We start from the raw sequence: 26,531 nt of genomic DNA on the forward strand, positions 1-26,531 counted from the left end.
AATTGGATCGGGTACATTGAAATTTTCAAAAATCCAGTCCACAATGTCAGAAAATTTCACTAATCCAGAGTTTGTTTCATCAACTGGATGTGCAAAAGGAACAACTGGGGTTTTAGATGTTCCTGGCAGTGCTGGGAACTCCTTCTGGGACTTTAAATTTGCAAGCCCAGGAGGAGTTTGCTTCGGTTTTTCCGCAGCACTGTTTGGTTTGTTCGTACTTTTCATTACACTTTGGGAAATCTTAGGACCTTTACGGGGAAGTTTAGGAGAAGAAACATTTTTCCTCTTCCTAGACTCCCCAGGATTGGCATAAGATGTTCCCGCTGATGAATCGTCAGAATCGGTTTCATCAGAGGACAACAGATCAAAGGGGTTCGATGTTATGGTAGAAGTGGTCACGGTCTTCTTCCGCATCTCAGCATAAGAACGCTTTGAACGCTCCTTAAGTGACCGCTTGATTTTATCTCTGCGCTGCATGTACACCGGGCATGTGGAAAGCTCATGCTGGTTTTCCCCACAGTGAATACATTTTTCAGCATTAACACTTCAAGAATCTTCCGCATGAGTCTCCGCACACTTGCTACATCGTGCCTTATTGCAGCAGTAGGCGGCTGTGTGGCCTAACTGCTTGCAATTGGTGCAATTTATAACACGGGGTACATACAATCGCACAGGCAGACGAACTCGGTCGATCGAGACGTGGCTATGGAGTGCAGATCCGGCAAACGTAACGCGAAACGAGTCTGACGGAGTGTAAACTTTTTTACCGCCGACGAGAGACATGGACCGCAATTGCTTACAATCCAAAATCTTCGCCTGTGTTTCGGTATTTTTGAAGCAACCGGTTGCGCTTTTTAGGATACACTCGACAGACAGACTCGAATCGGTTATGACACCGTCGATCTCCACGTCTCGTGCGGGTATGTAAACGCGATACTCGCGTGTGAAGAGCTCAGAGCAAGCGATAGCATTGGCCTGTGCCAGATCACTGACCACGACACGGAGCTTGTTAGGTCGGACCTTGGAAATTTCGGTCACGGCCTTGTACCCCTTCGTCAGGTCTTTAGAAATTTGCAGTATGTTAAATCGCTTTGAATTCACTCCTGCCTTTGGACGAAAATAAACAGTATAGCTGCCCTGTTGAGATCCGTCCGGGTAAAGCCTGGGGCGAGGGGGGACTGGAGAATGAACAGGGGAGGGGGTAACAAAAGGGTCAGGGTCAGGGGGGTTCGGGGATGGTGGCACGGGAGGCGAGGGATCTATATCCATCGCGCTAAATGTAGCGCACTAGCGCACTAGCGCCGACAAGAACACGTATCTATTCACTTCTTCCTTCCAGCAGTGGTTGTCCGATCGTTCGAAACTGCACCCAAAGCAGCCAGCAGCACTAGTACAGCAGCACCAATACAGCCAGCAGCAGTGAGCCGGGTGTGAGATCACTCAGCACACTCAACTGTCAACTGATGGCCTTGAATTAGAAAGATCTATTCACTGTGCACAGATCAAAACTGCAGCTGGTATTTTGCACCAATACAGCCGAAGTTGCGAGCCGGGTACAGAACGTAGCGACACAACTCACAATCTAGTTGGCATTTAGCGCGAATAATACACTCTTTTGTTTGGCTATTCGTACACACGGACCGGATTGTAATAGAACGACCACTTTGCACGTCCGTTTCTGTCGAGTGTTCGACGCGGAATGAACAACTGGATTATTCGAAGGCAATTAATTAATTTCAGAACACTAGCTTTTTAGTCAAATGAAGGAAAAAATTGAAAAAAAAACCCTCGGTCATTGCAAATAGTATAAGGGATAGTTAAAGGAAAGGTGAGTTCAACTGTTCTAATATCACAGTTCTATGCGGCTAGGCGCTCCAGCAATGGGTTTGCTGAATTGGCACATCCGTTCCAAAACTTTGGAAGCATTCGTTGAAACCACTCGTTGAGTTCTTCCATGTTTGCAGCTAGGTGAACATCTTCTGTTGGTTGAAGTGGGTCCAAATCCAAAATCATTTTTAGTAGCCGGTTCTGCTTCACTTGTAGCTTTTTTCTGTGGCACGCAGCGCAATCATACCAAGCAGGAAAACCATATGTTATTGATGGTTTGAACACCGTTTTGTACAGCAGCAGCTTTGATTTTTTGTCAAGGTGTGATCGCCGTTTAATCAGCGGATAGAGTGCTCTTGTGAGTTTATCGCATTTAGTTAAGGTGTTTTTAACATGTGCTGCAAAGTTCAGTTTTCGATCTAATGTCAGGCCTAGATATTTTACATCGTCAAACCATGGGACTAATTCACTACACACGGTAATCTGACTGTGGGGAAAATTTCTCGGGCTTCGTTTCCGTGTGAAGAAGATTGCTTGCGATTTGCTAGCATTGATTTTGATCTTCCATCGTTTCTGGTAGTTTTCAACAGCATTTTGGGCAGCCTGCAGTTTATTGACAACTATCGTTGGATCCGAGTTAGAAGTGGTGAATCCGGTGTCGTCCGTAAAAAGAAAGTACTGGACACCGTCTACCATTACGAGGTCAGCTGTAAATATGTTGTACAGCGTAGGACTGAGAACTGCTCCTTGGGGGACTCCATAGGGTACTCTTTTCTGGTCAGATGATTGCCCGTTGACAACAACCCTAAACGAACGATTTACTAGGAACGAACGAATGATTTTTAGTATGTACAAAGGGAAATTTCCTTGAAGCATTTTGTGCAAAATTGTTTCTTGCCAAACAGAATCGTACGCTTTTTCGACATCCAGAAGTACTAGGCCCGAAGATTTTCCGAGTGCGAAGTTGGTTTTAACTTCTTTCACAAGCCTTAGAAGCTGATGGTTGGTCGAGTGACCTCTTTTAAATCCGAATTGAACGTCGGGTATAAGACGTGTGTTTTCAAGGTGTTGATTAAACCGATTTAGTATGGTTCGTTCAAAAAGTTTACTGAGGGTAGGAAGTAAGCTAATGGGCCTGTAGTTCGAAGCGTTTGTTGGGTCCTTGTTTGGTTTTGGAATAGCAATGTCTATCGCATGCTTCCAATTCGAGGGAAAATATCCAATTCGAATACATGCGGCAAAGATTTTGGCTAAAAGTATATGTGCTTTTCGTGGTAATCTCTTTAGCACACAGTTTCGGATTTGGTCTTGGCCGGGCGACTTTTTGGATTTTAGCTTCTTGATAAGCTGTACTATTTCTTTGGGACGGATCAGCCACGAATGTGCATCGGACAGGTTGGTTAGATCGATGTGATTGATCGAGTCGTTCACCGCAGCGACAGTTTCGGCGTCGTCTACCATTTGGTTGATATGAGCCTGAGCAAAACTGTTTGCTAGCAGTTGTGCCTTACCGGATGAAGATGCCACTATAAAATCGCCTTGACACAAAGAAGGACTATATTTGGTCGATTTTCGCAAAGCCTTGGATATTCTCCAAAGTGTGTCACGGTCACTTTCGAGTGTCCGTAGTGTTTCCTCGAATTTTTTGAAGCGTGCCTGGGCGCATTCAGTCCGAATCCTGCAGTTTAGTGATGATACAATATCTCGATAGATAGGGTCTCTTCTTCTGTACCATTGTCGCCGACGTTTGTTGCGCAGTGCTATTAGTTGTCGAGTGTGATCGGAAATAGATTCAGTTTGATAGGTGCGTTGCATTATTTCAGGAACCGAAACAGCTTCTGCCTCTAGTATTGTGGTTGTCAGTAGGTCGATTGCGTAATCAATTTTACTCTCGTTATCCAAAGTCGCTATGGTCGGATTTAGAAGGTCCAGTTTCAAACTTATTTCTTGTTGAAAGCGAATCCAATCAGCACGAGCGTAACAGCGATATTTAGGTACTGTTTGTTCGAGCGGCGCTGTTAAGGTGATGTTAAATGCTACTGGAACATGATCGGATGATAAATCGTTCAGAGTAACTGGTTTCGTCATATCCAATAAGTTGTTTGATAGAGTTGAATCTAAAGTTGAAGGGCGTCCTCGGCCGTAGGGACAAAACGTGAAGGTATCCGGGAAATGGATGAAAAAATTACGGCTAGCTGCTTCTTGGTAATGTATTGTCCCGGTTTTGTTGGCCCTAGAGCAATTCCAGTATCGATGCCGTGCATTAAAATCTCCCACTATGAAAAAGGGTACAGTCCTTCTGGTAAGAGTTGAAATATCTCGACGGAAATGAGTCCAGGTAGAGCGTCTCCTCGCCCCAGGAAAATAGGCTGCAATCAAGTGCACCTCCCCATTCGCAGTGCTAATCGAAATGCCTAAAGATTCTATCGTCTTGGTGTTGATGGACAGCTCAGTAAATTTTAGCCCCTTACGGACAGCGATTAGAACTCCCCCACCTCGCTCAGCCTCATTTGAAGCCCTATCGTAACGAACACAGCAAAATTTAGGGTGAAAGAATGCATGTTTGTTCTGCAGCCAAGTTTCTGTTACGATTGCTACGTCCACGTCGTGTCGCTCTAAAAAGTCAAAAAATTCTAGTTTTTTATTGTAAACGGATCTTCCGTTCCAGTTAATCACGCTCAAGCTGTCTAAACTAGGCATTATAGACATACTTGATCATTAGCTCTGATATGGCTAAAAATTGTTGTTGTTTGCTTCGACAGTTCGAAAGACAGTTAAACAATTCACGAGCCAGGGCAAGAAACTCGGCCATAGTGAATAAGTCTGAGTTGTTACTCACTTGGCTGCTGAGAATGTGAGCGTATGATCCTGACGTTGGATGATCCGAGGTTGTTTGACGGGTCCTATAGCGAGTTGAAGGAGCAGTTTGTAGAATTTGCGGTCGTGTTGTTGATGGTGGACGTTGTGTTTTGGCCTTAAGTGTTTCTAACTTCTCAATATAATTTTTACGGGTTGGACAGCCACGATAATTGGCGGTATGCTGACCACTGCAGTTTGCACAGCGAATTAGTTTGCGTGTTGTCTCTAGCTCTTCCTTTGGTAAGTTGGTTTTTTTAGGGAGTGAACATGACGTCGATAGGTGCTTCTCGCCACATTTGACACACAGTGGGGTAAGATTACAATTTCGCATCCCGTGCCCAAATCGTTGACAGCGATGACATTGTACTGCATCCGAAGCACGTCGCTCGTAGTAACGCCACTTCACAATGACATTGAAGATTGCTTTTACTTTTTGCAGTGCTGTTAACTTGACGGTCCCTTTGGGAAAGTAAAGTAGATAGAGGGCGGTTTCTTCCATACCTCTTACTTTTCGGGAAAACATTTTCAACTCAGTGGGTTGAATATCATGTGTAGCCAGCTCTTGTAGCAGTTCATCGATGTCAAACACTGGCAGTCCTGAGAGGATGATTTTTACCGGTTGTTCAGTGGCGAGAGAGTAAGTGTGGTACTCAACATTGTTATTCTTCAATGTTTCCAGAACACAGCGAAAGCCTTCCTCTTGTGAACAGAACAATTGTACACCGTTCTTAACAGCCTTCATATGGTATTTCTCCTGTCCTATATTAATTTTGGTCATGAGTTCGCGTACCTGCTTGGTGGTTTGATTGACGATGGAGATCGGAGGAGTGCGCACTTTCTTCTCTTTGGAAGACGCCGTTGTCTGTGGAATCGAGGTTAGCTTAGGTAATTCACTCAGTGCGTCTTGAACTGTCCTACAGATCAGACGTTTTTTCGGTTGCTTGTGGACTGGTCTTTGACTGCCTATAGCTTCAAAGTTTGTGTTTTGTCAGTGTGTCTTTTAAAGATTACCTGAAAGTTATTTCCCATCAGTCTTTCTTAAGACTACCTACTTTTGAATTTAACATTTGTTTTAACTTTTTTCGTATCACCTGAAATGGCTGGACGGAAAAAGAAACCTCGCATCGCTGCGGAGAGGAAAAGAGAGGCATCTCTTTCTGACGCATCGAGTGTCTGTAGTGACAATCCTTTTGATATTTTGCCTGAGCAAGAAGCTGGTAAAATGGAAGTTATTAATAATGAAACTATACAAAATATGAAATCTTTAAAAAAGGAGAAAGTTCCACCTATTGTGGTAACTATTTCTTCTGAATTTAATATATTCAAAAAGGAACTTTCAACGTTTGTTTCTGACGTTAAAGTTACCTATCAAATTGGCCGTAGAGGTGAATGCCGCTTATTAGCCGACTCAGTAAAGGGTCGTGATCGTCTTGTTCAGTATTTAACTGACAAGATGTACAAATTTTTTACATATGACACCAAGAACGCCAAGCCGTTCAAGGTTGTCTTGAAAGGTCTCACCAACGATCAAACCGTTGATGAGATCAAACTTACTTTAACAGAATTACTTGGCATAGCCCCTACCCAAGTAATTCTAATGAAACAAAAATCACGAGGCGAAAACAGTCAGAGAACTGGAATTTCCCTTGTTAATTATTTATTTCATTTTAACCGCAATGAGGTTAACAACTTAAAATTTTTTGAAAAAGCACATGCTTTGTATAATGTGCGTGTAAAGTGGGAAATTTATAGGAAGTATGGCGGAGGTGAAAAGCATATCACCCAATGCCGTACTTGCCAACGTTATGGCCATGGTTCCAAATTCTGTAACATGGACCAAAAATGTCTTAATTGTGGAGACTCTTCTCACAAAAAGGACACATGTCCTGTGAAAGAGAGTAAAAATTTTCGCTGTGCGAATTGTAACGGCAACCATATGTCAAATTTTTATCAATGCCCAGTCCGTTTAGCAATTGTTAAGGCAAGGCAAGGTAAACAAAATTCAATTTCTCAATTAAAACCAACTTCAAAACAAAATTCTCCAAGCGTACCAGTGACGCATAGTTTACCTACTCCTTTGCATACCCGTTTAACTTATGCACAGGTTACAGGTAGTTCGAACATTATACCGCCTAGTGTTGGTAGTTCGAAAATGACCGTTAATATGGGTAAGCAAAACAGGCTAGAAAATAATTGTACACCTATCACTCCAGCTAATATTGCTGCCGAAAATATTTTTTCTAATGTCAACTGCCTGGGGCCTATTACGGCAGGTAAACTTTCTTTTTTGCAACAGGCAATGTTCGATCTTATGAACGCCATGTTGCAGGCAAAATCAATGTTTGAAGCCATTCAAATAGGCACAAATTTTACTATTAAAATTGTTTCTAATTTAAAATTTAGCAATGATTTTAAATAAAACGATTAAAATATTAAATTGGGATGCTCGCTCATTGAAGGCCAATGAGAATGAGCTTTTTAATTTTTTAACAGTAAATAATGTGCATATTGCAATTATTACTGAAACATTTTTGAAACCTAACATAAAATTAAAATATGATCCCAATTACGTGGTTCATTGATATGATAGGATTCAGGGTTCCGGCGGTGGAGTTGCAATTGTTATTCATCGCCGAATCAAACATCGTGCTCTTCCCCATCTTGAGACGAAAGTTATTGAAACTTTGGGAATTGAAGTTCAAACTGAACTTGGGATTTTATTTATTGCCGCAGCATATTTACCATTTCAATGCACACGCGAGCTCAAAAATTATTTTAAAGGTGATTTACAAAAACTCACCAGAAATCGTTCGAAATTTTTCATAATCGGCGATTTTAACGCTAAACATCGTTCATGGAATAATTCTCAAAGTAATTCCAATGGCAAAATTTTATTCAATGATTGTTCTTCAGGATACTATTCTATTTTGTCTCCGAATAGTCCTACATGCTTTTCTTCTGTAAGAAACCCTTCAACAATTGATTTGGTGCTAACAGATCAAAGTCATGTATGTAGTGATTTGATCACACATGCTGACTTTTATTCTGACCATCTTCCAATAACTTTTTCTTTATCCCATGAATCAGTTTTAAACCCTATGAGCTCTGTTTTTAATTATAACAAGGCTAATTGGGAAAGTTACAAAACTCATATTGAGAGAAATTTCAATTATGAGCTTGATTTGCAAAACGAAGTGAATATTGATTCCGCTTTGGAAGCATTAAAATGTGCAATTGTTGATGCCAGGAATTATTCTGTTCCAAAGTCTCAAGTGAAATTTGATTCATCAATAATTGACGAAAATCTTCAACTTCTAATTCGTTTGAAAAATGTCCGCAGACGTCAATATCAACGTTCTCGTGACCCTGTTTGTAAAACTATTTATAAAGATTTACAGAAAGAGATTAAGCATAGATTTACTCTTCTGAGAAATCAAAATTTTGAGACTAAAGTTGAAAAATTTAAACCATATTCAAAACCATTTTGGAAGCTGTCGAAGATTCTTAAGAAACCTTCAAAGCCTATTCCAGTTTTAAAAGATGGTGAACGTTTTCTTGTATCCAATGAACAAAAGGCTCAAAGACTTGCTCAGCAGTTTGAGAGTGTTCATAACTCAAATTTGAATTTTGTGAGTCCAATTGAAAATGAAGTCACACGTCAATTTGATTTAATTTCTTCCCAGAATTTTTTACCTGCAGAAATAATTGAAACTAACTTGAATGAGATTAAATCAATTATTAAAAATTTCAAAAATATGAAAGCACCTGGTGACGATGGAATCTTTAATATACTAATCAAACATCTCCCTGAGAGCACAATGGAATTTTTAGTGAAAATTTTCAATTGCTGCTTCAAAACTGCATATTTTCCCAAATTATGGAAAAATGCAAAAATTACTCCCATTTTAAAACCGGATAAGAACCCAGCTGAAGTTTCAAGTTATCGACCAATCAGTTTGCTTTCTTCAATAAGTAAACTGTTTGAGAGAGTTATTCTTAACAGAATGATGTCACACATCAACGAAAATTCAATTTTTGCAAATGAACAGTTTGGATTTCGCCATGGGCATTCCACAACTCATCAATTGCTCAGAGTTACTAATATGATACGAGCTAACAAATCTGAAGGTTATTCCACTGGAGCTGCTCTTTTAGACATAGAAAAAGCATTCGACAGTGTTTGGCATAAAGGTTTGATTGCGAAATTGCAAACTTTTAATTTTCCAATTTTCCTAATCAAAATTTTAAAAAATTATCTTACTGATCGAACTCTGCAGGTTGTCTATCAGAATTCAAAATCTGATAGATTTCCTGTCAGAGCAGGTGTGCCTCAAGGTTCAGTCTTGGGTCCAGTCCTGTACAACATATTCACTTCAGATCTTCCTGATTTGCCTCCAGGATGCACAAAGTCATTGTTCTGCGATGACACAAGCATTTCCGTAAAAGGAAAAAGTCTTCGTGTCATATGCAGTCGATTGCAGAAAAGTTTAGATATTTTTTCTTCCTACTTGCAAAAGTGGAAAATCTCTCCCAATGCTTCTAAAACTCAAATGATAATTTTTCCGCATAAGCCTAGGGCTTCTTTCCTCAAGCCAAACAATAATCACGTTGTCAAGATGAATGGGGTTATTTTAAGTTGGTCCGACAAGGTTAAGTACTTGGGACTAATTTATGATAAAAAACTTATTTTCAAAGAGCACATTGAGAGTATACAAGCCAAGTGCATCAAATATACGAGATGTTTATATCCTCTCATTAACAGGAATTCTAAACTTTGTTTAAAGAACAAACTTGTGATTTACAAACAAATTTTTAGACCAGCAATGCTTTATGCTGTACCGATCTGGTCAAGTTGCTGTTCAACAAGGAAGAAAACGCTTCAAAGGATTCAGAATAAAATTCTGAAAATGATTTTGAAGCGTCCTCCTTGGTTTGGTGCACTCGAATTACATAGACTTACTGGTGTTGAACCATTAGAAGCTATGTCAAATAAAATTATTAACAATTTTCGACAAAAATCGTTGCAATCCTCAATTGCTACGATAAGCTCTCTTTATAGCCAATAAGTTAGCAATTAAGTTAGTTGTAAGTTTACTTCCCCTTTTCTGACAAGTAGGTTTAAATCCCTACGAATGATAAGTCCTAATTGCGAAAGCAAACAAATCCTAACAATTAAAATTACAAATTTCTAACAGTGTTGAGAAGTCACCATTTGTGATTGGACACACATACTCATTATTTACTAATATTTATCATAAATACTTAAGCTACTAACAAATCCCCCCTTAAAAAAAAAAAAAATTAGGTAATTCACTGTGATTGTCATTGTCACAATCATCATCACTCAGCATTTCGAAATCATTTCTCACGAGGATATAGGCAGCAACTTGCGTAGAAGATGTGTCACTGCTGGAAGGTCCGTTCTCAACCAGTAGACTCGGTGATGACATTGCTTTCGTTTTGGCCACGTCAGAAAAATTCTCGCGGGAACGAGTTTGGTATGGACTTTTTGCGCGAGAGGAACCATCTTGAAGGTTATGTTCTTCCTCGAGCCGGTGTTTGATGTTTTTACGAAGACCCGGCTGCGGTTTGGAGGCCGCATTTTGCACGTCCGGATTCCCGGAATTTCTAATTCGTCCCAGGATGACGAATCGCGATTCAAAACGTCGGTTGTATAAAGAAAAATCGGATTTTGGAGAGCGAATAAAAACGCGGTTTGTTTACTTGGCAGGGTAGTGTTGCCAGTCCATGTTCTCACATATGATGAATATGCTATCCAAATGTCATCAAGGACTTTCGTACACCTTGATCGTTACAGACAGAACGGTTTGTAGCCAGTTTCAAGCACCAGACACTTGAATAACCTTTACAAGTACTTTTTATTATTCTGGAACGGTCACTTTTTGAATGATTTTTATCAGGGATGTATTCAGAGGTAATCTACCTAGCAATACAATAGGTAAATCAGTTCATCAAGTTGTAATCAACCATCGGACAATCAAATTATACTATTCTGCGACTGCACTTCCCTAGCCATACAATATCATTACGTGTTGTTCCCATACAAACAACAAAATGAATCAACAAATAGCAATTCTGTTAGACAATCAGAACAAATTGTTTGGTGAGCGTGTGAAATAGTGCACAACCTGTTGAAAAGTTCTACGTCGCAGATTCAGCCAACCCTTAAGTTCAGTAATTATTGGTAATGAGTCGTACTTGTAGACAACAATTTTAATTTTTAAAACCTGTCGAATGATGCGAAAATAAATGCAATAGCAAGTCGTGACGCATGATTTTCTTAAGACACAAAACGTTATTCTTCAGGGTTCTAACTCTTCGTCTTCTATTTCCAACAAAACGCTAACTCTAGGTAAATTAAAAGAAAGTTTTAGTAACATGTTGAATGTTCTAATAAATCGGAGTTAGGAGAACGAACTGTACAGAACTACAGCCTAAAATCATTCAATAATCGAAAAATCCCCGGTGTTATTTCTAGGGCCCAAAGTTGATTCGGAAGCACTCAACAGAGAATGATATGATTCCGAATTCGATTGTCATTGAAAGGTTATGTTCAGCATGACTGTGCAAAGAGCTGAGCGGCGTCTGTAATTGTGCGTGTCGATCATGTTCTACACTCATGGCGTCGTTTGTTCACAAACAAAAAAAAAAAAACAATTTTCAAACCTACCTTATCATCGTCCAGCGGGATTTTCATCAGTTCTATGTCGGTCTTTGGTTCCGGTGCGGGTGCAGGCGCTGGTTTGGGTTTCGCTTCCGGCACGGGCACAGCCAGGACCGTCACCAGCAGGCCGCTGCATATCACGGCTGTCGTTATCAGTAGGTTCTTCATATCACGTTTTTTGTGAGGGTATGTGCGTGTGCGATGATTTTTTTGCTGCTACAAACTAGTCTCGATGGATGGCCGGAGGAACGCCGAAAGTAGGGGTGCTTATAATAAATAAATACACTACACGCTAACAATCTGTGGGGAAAGAAAAACGAAAAAGAAAAAAGAAATCATCAACATCATATTGATTTGGCAAACGCGCCTTTTATTTGGGTGGGGGATGCAACATTGGCACAGTTTTTGGGATTATCGCCTGATCATCGCCGATCGACGGCGGCCGAACCGAACACACCTGGTCTGGTTTCAATTTCGACGGTTTCGTTATGCAACACGATGATCACCTTTTTCGCTGTTTCATTTTGTTCATCCTCCTATCAGCGAAATGCTTCGCGAAGAAACTCGTTTTATTTTTGTTTCGACCCATCGTGGCCCATCAAGCCGTTGACTCTCTTGTTTTTTTGACTATTTTTATTCGATTTCCCTTACTACAGCCGGCCGCCAGCGGCAATTGTCATCACTCATCCGCCGGATTGACCACTTTCGGCCTGAAGGTCGTCCCGCTTGAGGCGCTTTGTTTACAGTTGTCATTTTGGGCGCTGACATAATCGAACGAGCGTAAGTTTGATTGACGGCTGAACTCTGTTGAAAGTCTGCATTTTTCATGTTTCCCAACACAGGTAACAAGCACGAGTGGGCTCTAATAGAGCCAACATCCTTAAATTCTGATAAAATGGCTCAACTTTCCCGAAACCGGAATTTTGACTCGATCGACGATAATTGACGGCCGCGAATCGGGCGACCGGTTGGTCGGAAGGCAAATATAAATAGCTAATAAATACGACCTTGAAAGACGATGGATTCACGGAATTCCATGATGCCGCTTCACCACATGATGATGAGGATGATGCTGATGATCGACGTGTGGTGCGTTGCAGCCGCCATCGATATTTCTCTCCTTCGGTCCACAGCTCGGAAACGTCATTTCTTTCGCTTTGACGTCAAACCTTGTGTAATTTTGCTACCCACTGTTTTGAGGGTAAACATAAAATTGCTTCATTATTTAACTATAATTAACATGTGATTAGTCGTTGCTGCCTTTCAAATCGCTCCACATGAGTTAAAAAGAAGCCATTCTTGGTAGGTTTTCTTCTTTTTAATATCGGGGAGGCGAATTCGAACTTAATTGGTGAGTTGAATTATTCTCCCTCTCGATTGAGGTTAACGTGAAGTATCAAGTGCAAAAACCACAACGCACTATTCACCCAAACCCTGTGAATATATGATCTAAATCAAAGTTGAAAAAAAGACAAAAATACTCCTAATATTATCAAGAAAATAAAATAAAAATCGAATATACTCTATGATTGACATTGACATATACAGAGATTTAAAAGCTGTGAGAATAATTCTTAAATTAACCATTGACCTTGAAGGGAGCTCTTCTAGAGGTCAGTATTACAAACGAATGAATTAAAATCCGGTGGTAAAGAATAAAAAAGGTATGAGAGCTAAGTTTTCACTTATTCAACTGCAATTCAGCAATTATGCAGCTGAGACAAGCTAAGACCGAAGGATAATTGTTTGCAATAGGTTTGGTCATTTCATTATGAAACAATTCTCTTCGTGCAACTATTCCACATGAATAAATTTGAATCAATAAATCTATATAATTTTCCATGAATTTGTTAGAAAACTATATAGCCTTACTCCAGCTTATTGTTTCTTCAATGAAACAAGCACAAAATTAGGTCGCTATATCAACTACACTAAGAAAATATACGAATTAAATTGATATTTTTATTAATGATTATAGGACAGTAATCAAACTAAATTAAGTGAGGACATCCAGAATATTCATCACAAAATCTTCTACAGATGTAGAATGGTGGTAAAAACATTATAGGAATGTGTGAGGATGAGGAATGAGCAATAAATGTTTATGTTTAGTTTCAATAGATTTCAGATACAGTTTTGTCTGAAAAATAGTTTTTCGACCTATTGTTTTCTGCTTTTTCTACTGACAACTTAGGCAGATAATTACTGAATTACGGTTGAATAGGTGTTCATCATTTGAAAAATAAAGAACACTTCTCAATACCAAGTACCTCTCTCTTTCGTCTCATTAGGTAGGGAGAGATGTAGCACCACAAAACATTGCAACAGGCGCAGCGGATTTCTATGCCAGCCGTTGACTTTTCGTCGGTATAAACAGTGGTGAGTAGGTCAGGGTGGAGTTAAACTAAGTAAGCAGTTGACGCCAATTTAATTGTTCGTTGAGCCATTAATCCATGGAATAATATTTAATGAAGTTTTCGTTGAGCATTGAGTGGAAAATTACCATGACTATAGGTACTACTACACTAGCGTGTACCCAACATGACAAGCACTCACCGCTGCGCTGCACAGTGTACAGTCGCGAACTCATAGTGTTTAAATGCTTCCTTTTAGAACTATAGTGTCTTCGAGGCAATTGCTTGTATTGAAATTGCTCACTGTCACCCTGTCTGTGACGAACCAACATTCAGCGAGTTCCCCTGGTGCTACCAATTCACAATAGGCCTATTGAAGCGACGCTTTATCCATCATCCGCACGAGCGATACCGATCGGAAACGATCTACGATCAACGATAAAACAGCCATGTTGAATGTAGATCGCCACTTCAGGAGTAGCAGCAGACTGAACCAGCGGCTTAGCGAAAGTGGTGATTATTATACTTATAGTTCTACTAAAGTTAAATTTATAATTATTATAAAATACCTAAAATTTAATAATAAGCCCAGTGATTATTTTCGAACACAATTATCAATATTTAAAACGGTAAATTTACGTGGCTAATTATTGTGACTTAGATTCTAACCTAAAACTTATATCTATTATAACAGCATCACCAAGTGCAGATTAAAAACGGAGGTTCAATATTATAAATGAGCACTAAACGTAAGTGGAATCTGCATGAAAATAGCATGAGAGATTGCATGAGAATCTACAATTTAAGTTCAACATTACCTACACCTAAGATGAATCGCTTATACGCCCCCACGTGCTTTGATCGCTCCAACTTACTTCCCATGCTGAGAGCATGTAGAATCTATATCACTATAAAAACCCATAATTTGAAAATAAGGAAATTACAAAAAATGTTAAACCTAGTTCTTAAGATTATTATACTAAAATCCAAATTATAATCAAAAATTTTCCTTTTAATTTAAGGGATTTTTTAACTCCGCTTGAAATAAATCGAGTTAAAAAACTGGAAATACTGTCTCTTTGTTTGCTCTGCAACAAAAATTAAAAAATCCGTTTATTTGCGATCGGGTGGTATATGCGCTAAAATGGCACAAGAAAATGGTACAGGTCTAGAAATCAATTCACTCTTTGAAAGTTCGGTATTGGAGTCGGTTTGTCCTTTTTGTAATGCCCCGGATGATGGCAAAATGATAAATTGCGATAATTGCAATCAGTGGTTTCACTTCAACTGTGTCGGTGTGAGTGAAAGTGAGTCGGAAAGAGACTGGAACTGCGCACAGTGCCATGTTCAGGTCACATCAGGCCATTCAACACCAGCCGAAAGAACTAGGCAGGAATCGGAAAGGAATCAGCTAGCTTGCATCCAGGAGTTACGTAAGCAAATCGGATTATTGCAAAGAAGGCTGGCATATACTGAAGTGAGAGAAAATCAGAGAGTGCAGTTCAATACAGGATCGAGGCCGAATAGAAATGAGCTCGATGCAAATTCAACGGGCGTTTTTCCGAAAGCAAATTCGACGACTATAGATGCTAATAAGAGTGCTTACGAAAATGACGAAGAACTGGAAGATGGGCTTCGATTGTTAGAAGAGAAGCACGCTTTAGAGAAAAGACAACTCCAAGAACGTTTCTCTTTACTCCAACGACGGCGATCATCTGTGGGAATAAACCAGACAGGGCTGACGACCGCGAATTCAGCTGCTTCCAGTTCGACACTTTACAACGAGCTCAGTCGAAGCCAACTGGCGGCTCGACAGGCGGTAGCTCGTGATTTACCCGTATTTTATGGCCATCCGGAAGAGTGGCCCCTTTTTCATGCTAGTTTCGAAAGCTCAACGAGAATGTGCGGGTATAGTGATGAGGAGAATCTTCTTCGGCTCCAACGATGCCTTAAAGGAAAGGCGCTAGAAGCTGTCCGCAGTCGCTTGTTGCATCCGTCGAATCTTTCAGGAATTATGAGTACTTTGAAAACGCTTTTTGGGCGTCCTGAAGTTATAGTACATTCGCTTGTTACACGCATACGGGAAATGCCGTCGCCAAAAGCAGAGAAGCTAAATACTCTAATCGATTTCGGTGTGGCCATTCAGAACGTTTGCGCTACAATCAAGGCGTGTGGTTTGGACGAGTATTTATGTAATGTTGCCTTATTACAGGAGTTAGTTGATCGTTTACCGCCCGCTATTAAACTGAATTGGGCATTACACAGACAATCTTTGCAACTGGTTACACTGTCGAGTTTCGGTGATTGGCTAGAAAAACTGGTGGAAGCTGCTTGTGTTGTCACTATATCTCCGGTCGAACCGCCAATCAATAGAAAGAACCGTAAGCAAGATGATTACCTGAACGTTCACTCTGAAGAAACGAAACCATTGAAACCTACCGGGATACGAACAGCTATACAACGGTGCGTAATCTGCGAAGGAGCATGCAGCTCTACAGATGTCTGTAAAGCATTCATAAATATGAGCATTTCATCACGTTGGTCAGCGTTAAGGGAGAAAAGGCTTTGTAAAAAGTGTCTCAACAAACATTTTGGAGCCTGCATTATAAAATCCTCATGCGGCAGGAACGGGTGTACATTCATGCATCATCCAATGCTTCACGACGACGCAAGATATAAAGCAGTACAGTCGTCGAAACAACCATCTTCTCAAAGCTGCAATGCACATTGTGGTTCAACTGGAAAAGTTTTGTTCAGGTACATTCCTATTATTCTGCATGGAAAGGATGTTTCTGTCAGAACATATGCATTTTTGGATGATGGGTCATCGGCAACATTCATGGATCATAGCTTGGTAAAAGAACTCAATCTAGAAGGTATGCCAAGCCCACTGTGTTTAAACTGGACAGGCGGCCAGCAGCGTGAGGAGAGAGAATCCGTTCGACTAACGCTGAAAATTTCTGGATTAGAGAATCATTGTAAAAAGTTTGTGCTCCCTAAGGTGCACACAGTCAGAACGCTTAGCCTTCCGCTGCAATCGATTTCAGTTCAGGACCTATCACGACAATACGCGTATTTGAAAGGGCTGCCAGTCAACTCGTATGATTCTGTTTCCCCAAGGATATTAATCGGAATCGATAACTGCCATGTCGGCAATGCCCTGAAGAGTGTAGAAGGAGCGGCAAACGAACCAGTTGCTACCAAAACGCGACTGGGCTGGTTGATCTACGGTCCATGCTCAGTTAGTACAAATACACCAGGTAGTAGTTTCAACGCCTGCCACAGCTTTCACATTTGTCCGTGTTTTGAGGATGGAGACTCCTGTCTAAATACTGAGCTGAAGAAATATTTCTCTATGGATTCTTTAGGCATTGTACGCAATACTGAACCATTACTCTCAAAAGAAGATGAGCGCGCTACACAGCTACTTCAGTCTCGAACACATCGTAAAGGCAATCGTTACGAAACTGGCCTTTTGTGGAGAAGGGATGGAATAGAACTGCCAGACAGTAAATCCATGGCCGAAAAGCGTTTAGTTTGTTTAGAGAGGCGGATGAGTCGCGATGATCTACTAGCTAAAACATTGGAAGAGAAAATAAGAGAATATGAATCAAAAGGTTTTATACGAAAGTTGAGCCCTAAGGAAGTTGCTGAGAAGCACCCACGGAAGTGGTATTTACCGATTTTTCCGGTTATGAATCCTAACAAGCCCGGTAAGGTTCGGATAGTATGGGATGCCGCTGCCAGAGTAGGCGGACTTTCATTAAATTCTGTCCTGCTAACTGGACCAGACCAGCTTGCATCTTTGCCATCTGTATTATACAGGTTCCGAGAGTATCGCTTCGCTATAGCAGCCGACATACGAGAGATGTTCCATCAAGTAGAGATCAATGAAGACGATCAACAAAGCCAGCGGTTTCTGTGGAGAGATGGGGATTCAAGGAGGTCTCCTGATGTGTACATAATGAAGGTGATGACCTTCGGAGCCACATGCTCGCCTAGTTGCGCTCAATTTGTGAAAAACACCAATGCTGCACGTTTCCAGCAACAGTTTCCACGAGCCGTAGCTTGTATACAGAAAGATCACTACGTTGATGATCTTCTGACTAGTGAAGAGAACGAAGACGAAGCTATACAACTGGCCTCAGACGTACGGTTTATCCACGCACAAGGAGGTTTTGAGCTCCATAATTGGCTATCTAATTCAAATAGGCTGCTAGAAACGGTCAGCGAGGCAGGCGCTGTCGAGAAAGATTTAAATCTCAGCTCCGAAATGGCAACGGAAAAAGTCTTGGGCATGTGGTGGAGTATTTCGTCGGATACGTTTACGTTCAAACTTTCACCAAAACATGATAGAGAACTACTTAGCGGACAGAAGATTCCGACAAAGCGCGAACTCTTAAAAACACTCATGAGGATTTACGATCCCTTGGGATTGATGACTGGTTTCTTAATGTTCCTTAAAATTCTTCTTCAAGAGGTGTGGCGTGCAAAAACAGATTGGGACGCAGAAATACCGCCAGGGCTGGCAGACAAATGGATGGAGTGGTTAAAAGTTTTGCCGCAAGCTGAGAGGCTAAGCATTCCCCGTTGCTATCGACAAACTACGACAGCAGCAGAGGATAACGTTGCTCAATTGCATATTTTCGTCGATGCAGGACGGGACGGACTGGTCGCCGTGGCATATCTGAGATTCGAGCAGGCGGGTACAATAGAATGTGCCCTAGTAGGAGCGAAAGCTAGAGTTGCCCCCTTGAAATATGTGTCGGTTCCGCGTCTTGAGCTGCAAGCCGCTGTGATCGGAACACGCATGGCTGCTAGCATTGCCGCAGTGCACCGCGTGAAGATATCTGAGAGATACTTCTGGACGGATTCTCGGGACGTTATTTGCTGGATCATATCCGACCACCGACGATATTCTACATATGTTGCACACAGGGTTGGTGAAATATTAGAAGCCACTGAGCCAGCCGAGTGGAATTGGATTTCAACACGCTTAAATCCAGCGGATGAAGGCACAAAATGGCAGAAAATACCCGACCTTACCGCATCCGGTCGTTGGTTCACCGGGCCTGATTTTCTCAAAGAACCAAAAAATCAATGGCCGGTGAATAAGGAGAATGTTGGAGCAACCGATGAAGAGATTTTATCAAATGTGCTTCACCATTATGAGTACATACCCATAATACGTTTCGAGCGATTTTCTAGATGGAAGCGCCTTCACAGAGCTGTGGCATATGTATTACGGTATCTGTCCTATCGACGCAGAAAGGTTCGTTCCCCACCAAGTGCTATACCGTTCACCCAGGAAGAATTACAGCAGTCAGAATGGTGTATATACCGTCAGGTGCAAAAGGAAGCTTTCCCCGAAGAATATAACCTTTTAATCAACCACAACGCACCAGAAACTAAAAGTATATTGGCAAAATCCAGTAAGCTCTACAAATTAAGTCCGTTCGTTGACCATGCTGGAGTCTTAAGGATGAACAGCCGCATTAAATCGTGCCAGTTTATTGCAGATTCGGTCAAATATCCTATCTTACTACCCAAACGGCACTATTTGACAGACCTAATAATAGCTGATTACCACTGTGAATATAAACACCTAAATCATGAGACAGTGATAAATGAAATTCGTCTCAAATTTCATATTCCGCAGCTTCGCGCAGCATGCAAACGTGTCAGGTACAATTGCCAAATGTGCAAGATACAAAGAGCTAAACCAACACCTCCTATGATGGCGGAGCTTCCGGTGGCGCGAATGGCTGCATTCACTCGTCCGTTTTCGTATACTGGTGTAGACTATTTTGGACCAATGTCAGTAGTAGTCGGAAGAAGAACAGAGAAACGTTGGGGTGTTCTAATGACCTGTTTAACAGTTAGAGCTATTCACATCGAAATCGCACATTCTCTTTCCACCGACTCGTGTATCCTAGCCCTAAGAAATTTTGTGGCCAGGAGAGGGGCACCAATTGAAATCTTCAGTGATCGCGGTACAAATTTTATTGGGGCAGGACGTATTCTACGAGACGAGCTGCAAAAAGTGGACCAAAATAAAATGATGGAGCACTTTGTAAGTCCGAATACCAAATGGACGTATAACCCCCCCGCTGCTCCACACTTTGGGGGAAGCTGGGAGCGATTAATCCAATCGGTTAAAAAGATCCTGGACCAAATAAAGCCAAGGCAACTTCCGACTGATGAGCTACTAAGAAACATGCTGTCTGAAGTCGAAATGATAATTAATTCAAGACCGCTTACGGACGTACCGATAGACGCAGATTCTTTGTTTCCCCTAACACCGAATCACTTCATCCTAGGGTCTTCCAATGGTGCCAAACCCCCGATCGCATTTAATAACAATACAGTTTTGTTAAACAACTCGTGGAAGGCGTCGCAAGCCTACGCAGATGAAATCTGGAGACGTTTTATCACGGAGTATTTGCCAACACTCACGCGAAGATCAAAGTGGTTTCAACAGACGCGACCAATACAGGTAGGCGATGTTGCCGTCATCGTAGACAACCGCCTTCCAAGGAATTGTTGGCCGAAGGGACGAGTTATAGAGATCGTCCGTTCTAAGGATCGACAAGTACGGCGAGTAACATTGCAAACATCCCAAGGAAGATTGGAGAGACCTGCAGTGAACATCGCAATCCTGGACGTCGGTTCCAGTTCGAGTAAGTCGGACCAAGGCCACGACGTACTGGGGGGGAATGTCACCCTGTCTGTGACGAACCAACATTCAGCGAGTTCCCCTGGTGCTACCAATTCACAATAGGCCTATTGAAGCGACGCTTTATCCATCATCCGCACGAGCGATACCGATCGGAAACGATCTACGATCAACGATAAAACAGCCATGTTGAATGTAGATCGCCACTTCAGGAGTAGCAGCAGACTGAACCAGCGGCTTAGCGAAAGTGGTGATTATTATACTTATAGTTCTACTAAAGTTAAATTTATAATTATTATAAAATACCTAAAATTTAATAATAAGCCCAGTGATTATTTTCGAACACAATTATCAATATTTAAAACGGTAAATTTACGTGGCTAATTATTGTGACTTAGATTCTAACCTAAAACTTATATCTATTATAACAGCATCACCAAGTGCAGATTAAAAACGGAGGTTCAATATTATAAATGAGCACTAAACGTAAGTGGAATCTGCATGAAAATAGCATGAGAGATTGCATGAGAATCTACAATTTAAGTTCAACATTACCTACACCTAAGATGAATCGCTTATACGCCCCCACGTGCTTTGATCGCTCCAACTTACTTCCCATGCTGAGAGCATGTAGAATCTATATCACTATAAAAACCCATAATTTGAAAATAAGGAAATTACAAAAAATGTTAAACCTAGTTCTTAAGATTATTATACTAAAATCCAAATTATAATCAAAAATTTTCCTTTTAATTTAAGGGATTTTTTAACTCCGCTTGAAATAAATCGAGTTAAAAAACTGGAAATACTGTCTCTTTGTTTGCTCTGCAACACTCACATTATGGTGTTATGCAAGATTTTCACAAATCTGTATTTTCTTGTTTACACGTTCAATAAAAGCATGAATTTCTGCGAGAAATACCGTTAGACTGTGGCCCATTGGTATAGCTCCAGGGCCAAACACCCCAGCTCCAGTAATTTCACCCATTTTTGATCCATTGGTGTAAAACACAACAGAACCTGGACGCAGACTCGGCCCTCCTGACTCCCATTCACAGCGGCTTGATTTAACTACTTTGAAGGGAATGTCATAGTTTGTCTTCGTTGTCATCCAATCTTCTGTTGTTTTAACATCAGAGTTCAGTCTGAATTCCTTAAGAATCCTTAAGTGTCCAACAAGGTCACCATCTATGATCTAATTATAACGTTTACTGAGCAAAGTATTTTTTGCTGCCTGCTGCTTTATATGTTCCTGCCGAATAAATCCAATGGAATGTTGTTGGCTTCCAAAGCAACTGATGGTGTACTTTTCATTTCCCCAGTTATTGATATATAGGCAAGCCTCTGCAGGTTACCAAGCTTCGCTTGAGTGGTTACCTCATTAATTTTAGGCCACCATATAAGTGAAGCGTACGAGATCTTTGAACGAACAATTGCCGAATAAATCCAATGGAATGTTGTTGGTCGTGGTCCTCATGTTTTTCCCACGGCTTTACTACAAACTCACAGGGAATAACTACCCTTAGAGGTAGTTTTGTCTAGATGAGAATTCCAGTTCAGTTTTTTGTCCCAAGTTACTCCGAGGTATTTAACTTCTTCTGCAAACTTCTGCTTTACCCTGTCAGTAAAAGGTACTGTAACAATTTTGGAAAGATTAACATTTAAACCCTCTTCTCTACACCATTTTAAAGTAAATTTGAGCGCAGTTTTTAGCCGATTAGATATCGTGCCATCGAACATCCCACGAACTGTTATGGCTACATCGTCTGCGTATCCAGTTTCCTCATATCCTAGTTTTGTTAGCCTTTTAAGGAGTTCGTCTACAACTAAGGACCACAATAAGGGTGAAACACAGGACATCCCTTATTAGATCTGTTATTTAGCTGCGCACCTCGAAGATCAGCAGAAATTTCTCGATCTCTTAGCATTGCCATTGTCCATTCAATAATACAGTTATCCAGGCCGCTTGCTTCAATTGCGGAGCGCATTGAGCTATAAAATGTATTATCGAATGCTTCTTCTATATCGAGAAAAGCAACCAGAGCTATTTCTTGTAGCGCTGTTATTGTAGATTTAGCTGATTGGTGAGCAAATTGGTTTTTGCTCAATGGAAACTTCACCAAGATTGTTGGCTTGTAAAGTCGTCCAAAATTTTCTTCATTGTCTTTAACTGAGAGTTCTGAGGGTCTTAAAGCTTTGGGAGTCTCTTTTTGTTGGCGATTTGTCCCTTTTTCCCACATTAGGAATAAAGACAACTCGAACCTTTCTCCAAATTTAAGCTATGAAACTCACGATAACTGGGGAATAAGAGCGTCTTTTCCCTGTTGGAGTAGTGCTGGGAAGATTTCATCTTTTTCAGCAGATTTGTAAGGTTGAAAAGAACTCAATGTTCATTCAACCCTACCAGACGTGAAGATTTGACAGGCTTTAAGATAGACTTCAGTTGACCATAAAGTCCTGCCTCATCTGAGTCCTGTACCTCATCGGATATGGGTGTTGACCCTGGAAGTAATGAGTTCTCATCATTAATTCCAGTGTTTCAGCGGAATCAACTGTGAAATTGCCGTCCTCTTTTTTAAGATTGCCAAGACCTTTTTAATGATCTTTTGAAAAAAGTTTGTGCAGCCTCGCAGCTGTTGGAGCGTTATTGATCTCTTCGCAGACCCGTCTCCAGTCCTGTCTTTTGGCACGCCTTAATTTTCTGTTGTATGCAGTCAGGGCTTTGTTGTGGTGATCCCAGTTTAAAGTAACTTTTGCTTTATTGAACAATTGTCTAGCTGTTTTCCTCAATTCTGCCAGTTTCTCATTCCACCAAGGAATATCTCTGCTTGATGATCTATGTTGAACAGAACAACTATCTTTATATGATGAGGTCATTATATCAATGAATGTCATTGGTTCTTATACGCAGAAGATTTGAAATCTCTTTTTAACAGAGATACCTAGAGATAAATTTTGATTGCCTTTCAAATTTACCAAGAGCTTTGCGCCCCCCTTGGCAGCCGCGGACCCCCGGTTACGAACCACTGCGCTAGAGCTTTGCGGTCTTCTACAAAGTTATAGTTCAATAAATTCTATGAAACTTCACAGAAGACAAAAAATTTCTGTCTCTTAAATTTCAAAGATTTGCGAGTTTTTGTAAAATTTGTTTGAGTATCGTATCACATTTTTTGTGGAAATGCTGCGAGTTCACGATGGTTGGTTGTGATTTCGGCTGAGCAGTCTTGAATGAGTAGAACGATCTGGTTTTTTGCTGTCCGACGTTTCGTCACTGATCAGTGACATCTTCAGGGGAAAATAATTCTTGTTCGTTCCTTATCTGGATGCTTTTTAGAGCTTATCGTCAACATTGATTGGGGCGATTCGGGGTACATTAAATCTATTTGCTGTGGACCTATTGCGATGGAGGATGGTAACGTTGAATTAATTTGAAAAAATTCTTGATGAAAATTTAATAAATCAATTCTTCTCTATCAAGTGGATCTTTTTTTTTTAGCACTATAGTAAAATCATGATCATCAATCATAAAAATTCAAAAAATATGCACAATCTTGTGAATAAGTTATCTCATTGATTAGCAAACATTAGCAAACCATGATCAAACCATGAAAATTTTGAAGGATGTATTATTTTGCATTTTTATGATATTTCAATTTGAGTGCAACCATGCAAAACGTTTCCTACGCAAAATTTGAGCTCAATCAGACCTCGGGAAGTAGAGCCTCAAAGCGGTCAGAGTGAAGCTTTTTGACCGATGAAAAAATGCACAGGAAACTGAAAACTTTTTTTTATCCCAAATGAAAAGAAATTCATTAATCGTCAAGATTTACTTTCACCCAAAGTTTTCATCAGAAAATGTGCGAGCTGTGTGTTCTGGTGTAGCTCGAGTCTCTCAGCGCAAAAGTTACCATGATTTTTTTCAAACAGTTTTTTTATGAGATAACATATTCATAGTCGTCATTCAATTTAAATAGTTTTCTGCTGAGCAGCATAAATAGTGGAAAAGGGCTTTCAAATAACTCTTCCAGGGTACTTCCAGAGTAGATGAAATGAATGCTTAAAAATTACAAGTTTTGATCGGCCGATATAGCACTTGTATTCAACATTTCGTCGGTTTCGTGCAACACTGACATAACTCAAAATTTTGCATTTTTGAATTTTTTGAACAGTTAAATAAGGATTGGAAATCCTAAACATTAAAGTTTTTCTGAAAATTGTAAAACCAACGTACGGTATCGCCTGACATCTAAACTTTGATTACAGTTATTCAACTACACTTGAAATTTTGAACGATAAAGCTGTTAAATACGGTTAGAGAAGAGATCAATCTTTCATATGAAATACAGTTCGTGTTAACTGTGCATGTAGTTGGTGAGTACACTGGGGTCTTTTTTTTACGCGGTTGATTGTACCGCTTTTCAGAGTTCAGATTAGATGTACTCAGGGTAGGGAAATGTAATGGTACGCTACAGTATTCACACGACAGCAGCAAGATTTTTGTGATTACCTCTGTGGAATGAAACACTCTGCTTTATCTCTTGCTTTTCGTCAGGAATTCAATATGAACAACAATTCTCTCGCTCACTTCTTTTTATATTGTTGTCATTGAATAGATCGTGTGTTATTGACTGTAGCTGTCTGTAGTATTTATTGCATTTATTACGAATTGAAGCGGAATCAATTTTCTTAGCGTCAATTTTTATTTGGGCACGAGGACGTTAATTGAATTTGTAAGATTCATGCTTTTATTGTCCTGTTTTTGATTAAATATGCAAAATTTGGATGAGACTTTCGCTACAGCGAACTATTTTCGAATGAAAAGGTTTAAAAGTTGAGATTCAAATTTTCCGGTGTACACGATTGATGATATTTTTCGGCAGTACATACATAGTAATTATTAATTTTCCATCCTATTACTGTGCTAAATTGTCGCATGGTTGCCAGTTATTGTCATTCGCACAATGCGACAGTCGAGATATCGAAGCGGCTGGAGATCGGCACAAAAGAGAATCGTTAACCATCCGTGTTGGCTTTAAGTCACACGATTCTCTCAAATAGAGAAGCGTACAGTTGAACGCTGCTGTCGCAGTCTGCAAGAGAGGCAACAGTATTTTTCGATACGGTGTCATGCAAAAATGTCAACTGTTCGACACACTGGATGTACTTATACTAAACTTATTTGATACCGCGTACAAATAGTCTTCTAAATCACATAAAAATAATCAGCGTTATTGTAAACAAATCGCGTTTAATGAAATGCATAAAAATAAACCGCGTATAAAAAGAACCCAGTGTAATAACAGTTTGAAGATCATTTTTTTGTGAAATATTTAATATTTAAAATTTAGGTTGGCCTAAATCAGTGTCTATTTTCATAATATAGAGTCGCTCAAAGTTGAAACCAAAGGAACCAATTTAACGTCAAACAAGGGTACCAATCGAGCGATGTAAATAAACAAACAGATAATGTTAGGAATGGATGAAAAGTGTTGTAATTAAGCGTGATATAGAATATGAGTTTTTCCGAAGTTTCAATTACATATATGTAATCCAGAATGAACCTGTAAACTGGTTCAGTGATATTTAACAAAGCAACACAATCTTTTTAAACTGTATACCTTGTGAAGAATTTCAACGAAAGATGTTAGCTTATACATGGTCAAAAACAGTACTGTATAGTTCTTGGCAACAAGCGGTACAAAAACTGTGTTGCCGGAACGATAGATTTTTTCTTTGCGCGACTCTATATAAACATAGACTCTGGCCTAAATAACATACGAATATAAAAGTTACAAACATAACATCTCCATTAACATTTGAACAATTGCATGGTAAAAAAATTATTAGTTTTTAGGTATAACTAGTTTAGAGCGTAATGTTCACATGTGAAATCTGTCAAGTGGTTATTATATATAATAATTTTGAATAATAATTATATATAAATAATTTTGAGCGCGGCCGTGGAAAAGGCCAGTCGCACAGATGGATCGCGAAACAGTTGGGAATCGACCGTGTTCCGTGTGGTAAAATCGTTCAAGGGTAATGGTGAAGGGTTCAAGCGAAATCCGAGCATCTCGATTCGGGATGTCCAAAAAAGTCAATTCTTTCGTCCGGGGTTTTTTCAGCAGAC

At 40.2% G+C, this 26,531-nt stretch overlaps 3 protein-coding genes across 5 annotated transcripts in view; 2 read left to right on the forward strand and 1 right to left on the reverse strand.

The window, feature by feature from the left end:
- LOC129721503 (dentin sialophosphoprotein) overlaps positions 1-26,531 on the reverse strand; it is a 105,755-nt gene that overhangs the window by 46,253 nt on the left and 32,971 nt on the right. For all 3 annotated transcript variants that reach the window (XM_055674161.1, XM_055674175.1, XM_055674166.1), the window contains exon 2: positions 11,378-11,671. In XM_055674161.1, coding sequence (XP_055530136.1) covers positions 11,378-11,539 — 162 coding nt within the window. In that variant the 5' untranslated portion in view covers positions 11,540-11,671. The remainder of the gene's footprint in view (positions 1-11,377; positions 11,672-26,531) is intronic.
- LOC129716671 (uncharacterized) lies at positions 14,870-18,836 on the forward strand. Its single transcript, XM_055666505.1, has 2 exons — positions 14,870-18,664; positions 18,732-18,836. Exons 1-2 carry the CDS (start codon positions 14,870-14,872, stop codon positions 18,834-18,836), a joined length of 3,900 nt encoding a protein of 1,299 aa, XP_055522480.1.
- On the forward strand, positions 18,973-21,120 carry LOC129721521 (uncharacterized). The gene is made up of 2 exons (XM_055674196.1): positions 18,973-20,767; positions 20,833-21,120. The coding sequence occupies exon 1, from the start codon at positions 19,208-19,210 to the stop codon at positions 20,504-20,506; it is 1,299 nt and encodes a 432-aa protein (XP_055530171.1). The 5' UTR covers positions 18,973-19,207; the 3' UTR covers positions 20,507-20,767; positions 20,833-21,120.

This window comes from Wyeomyia smithii, chromosome 1 (assembly GCF_029784165.1).
Source record: "Wyeomyia smithii strain HCP4-BCI-WySm-NY-G18 chromosome 1, ASM2978416v1, whole genome shotgun sequence".
Classification (NCBI taxonomy): domain Eukaryota; kingdom Metazoa; phylum Arthropoda; class Insecta; order Diptera; family Culicidae; genus Wyeomyia; species Wyeomyia smithii.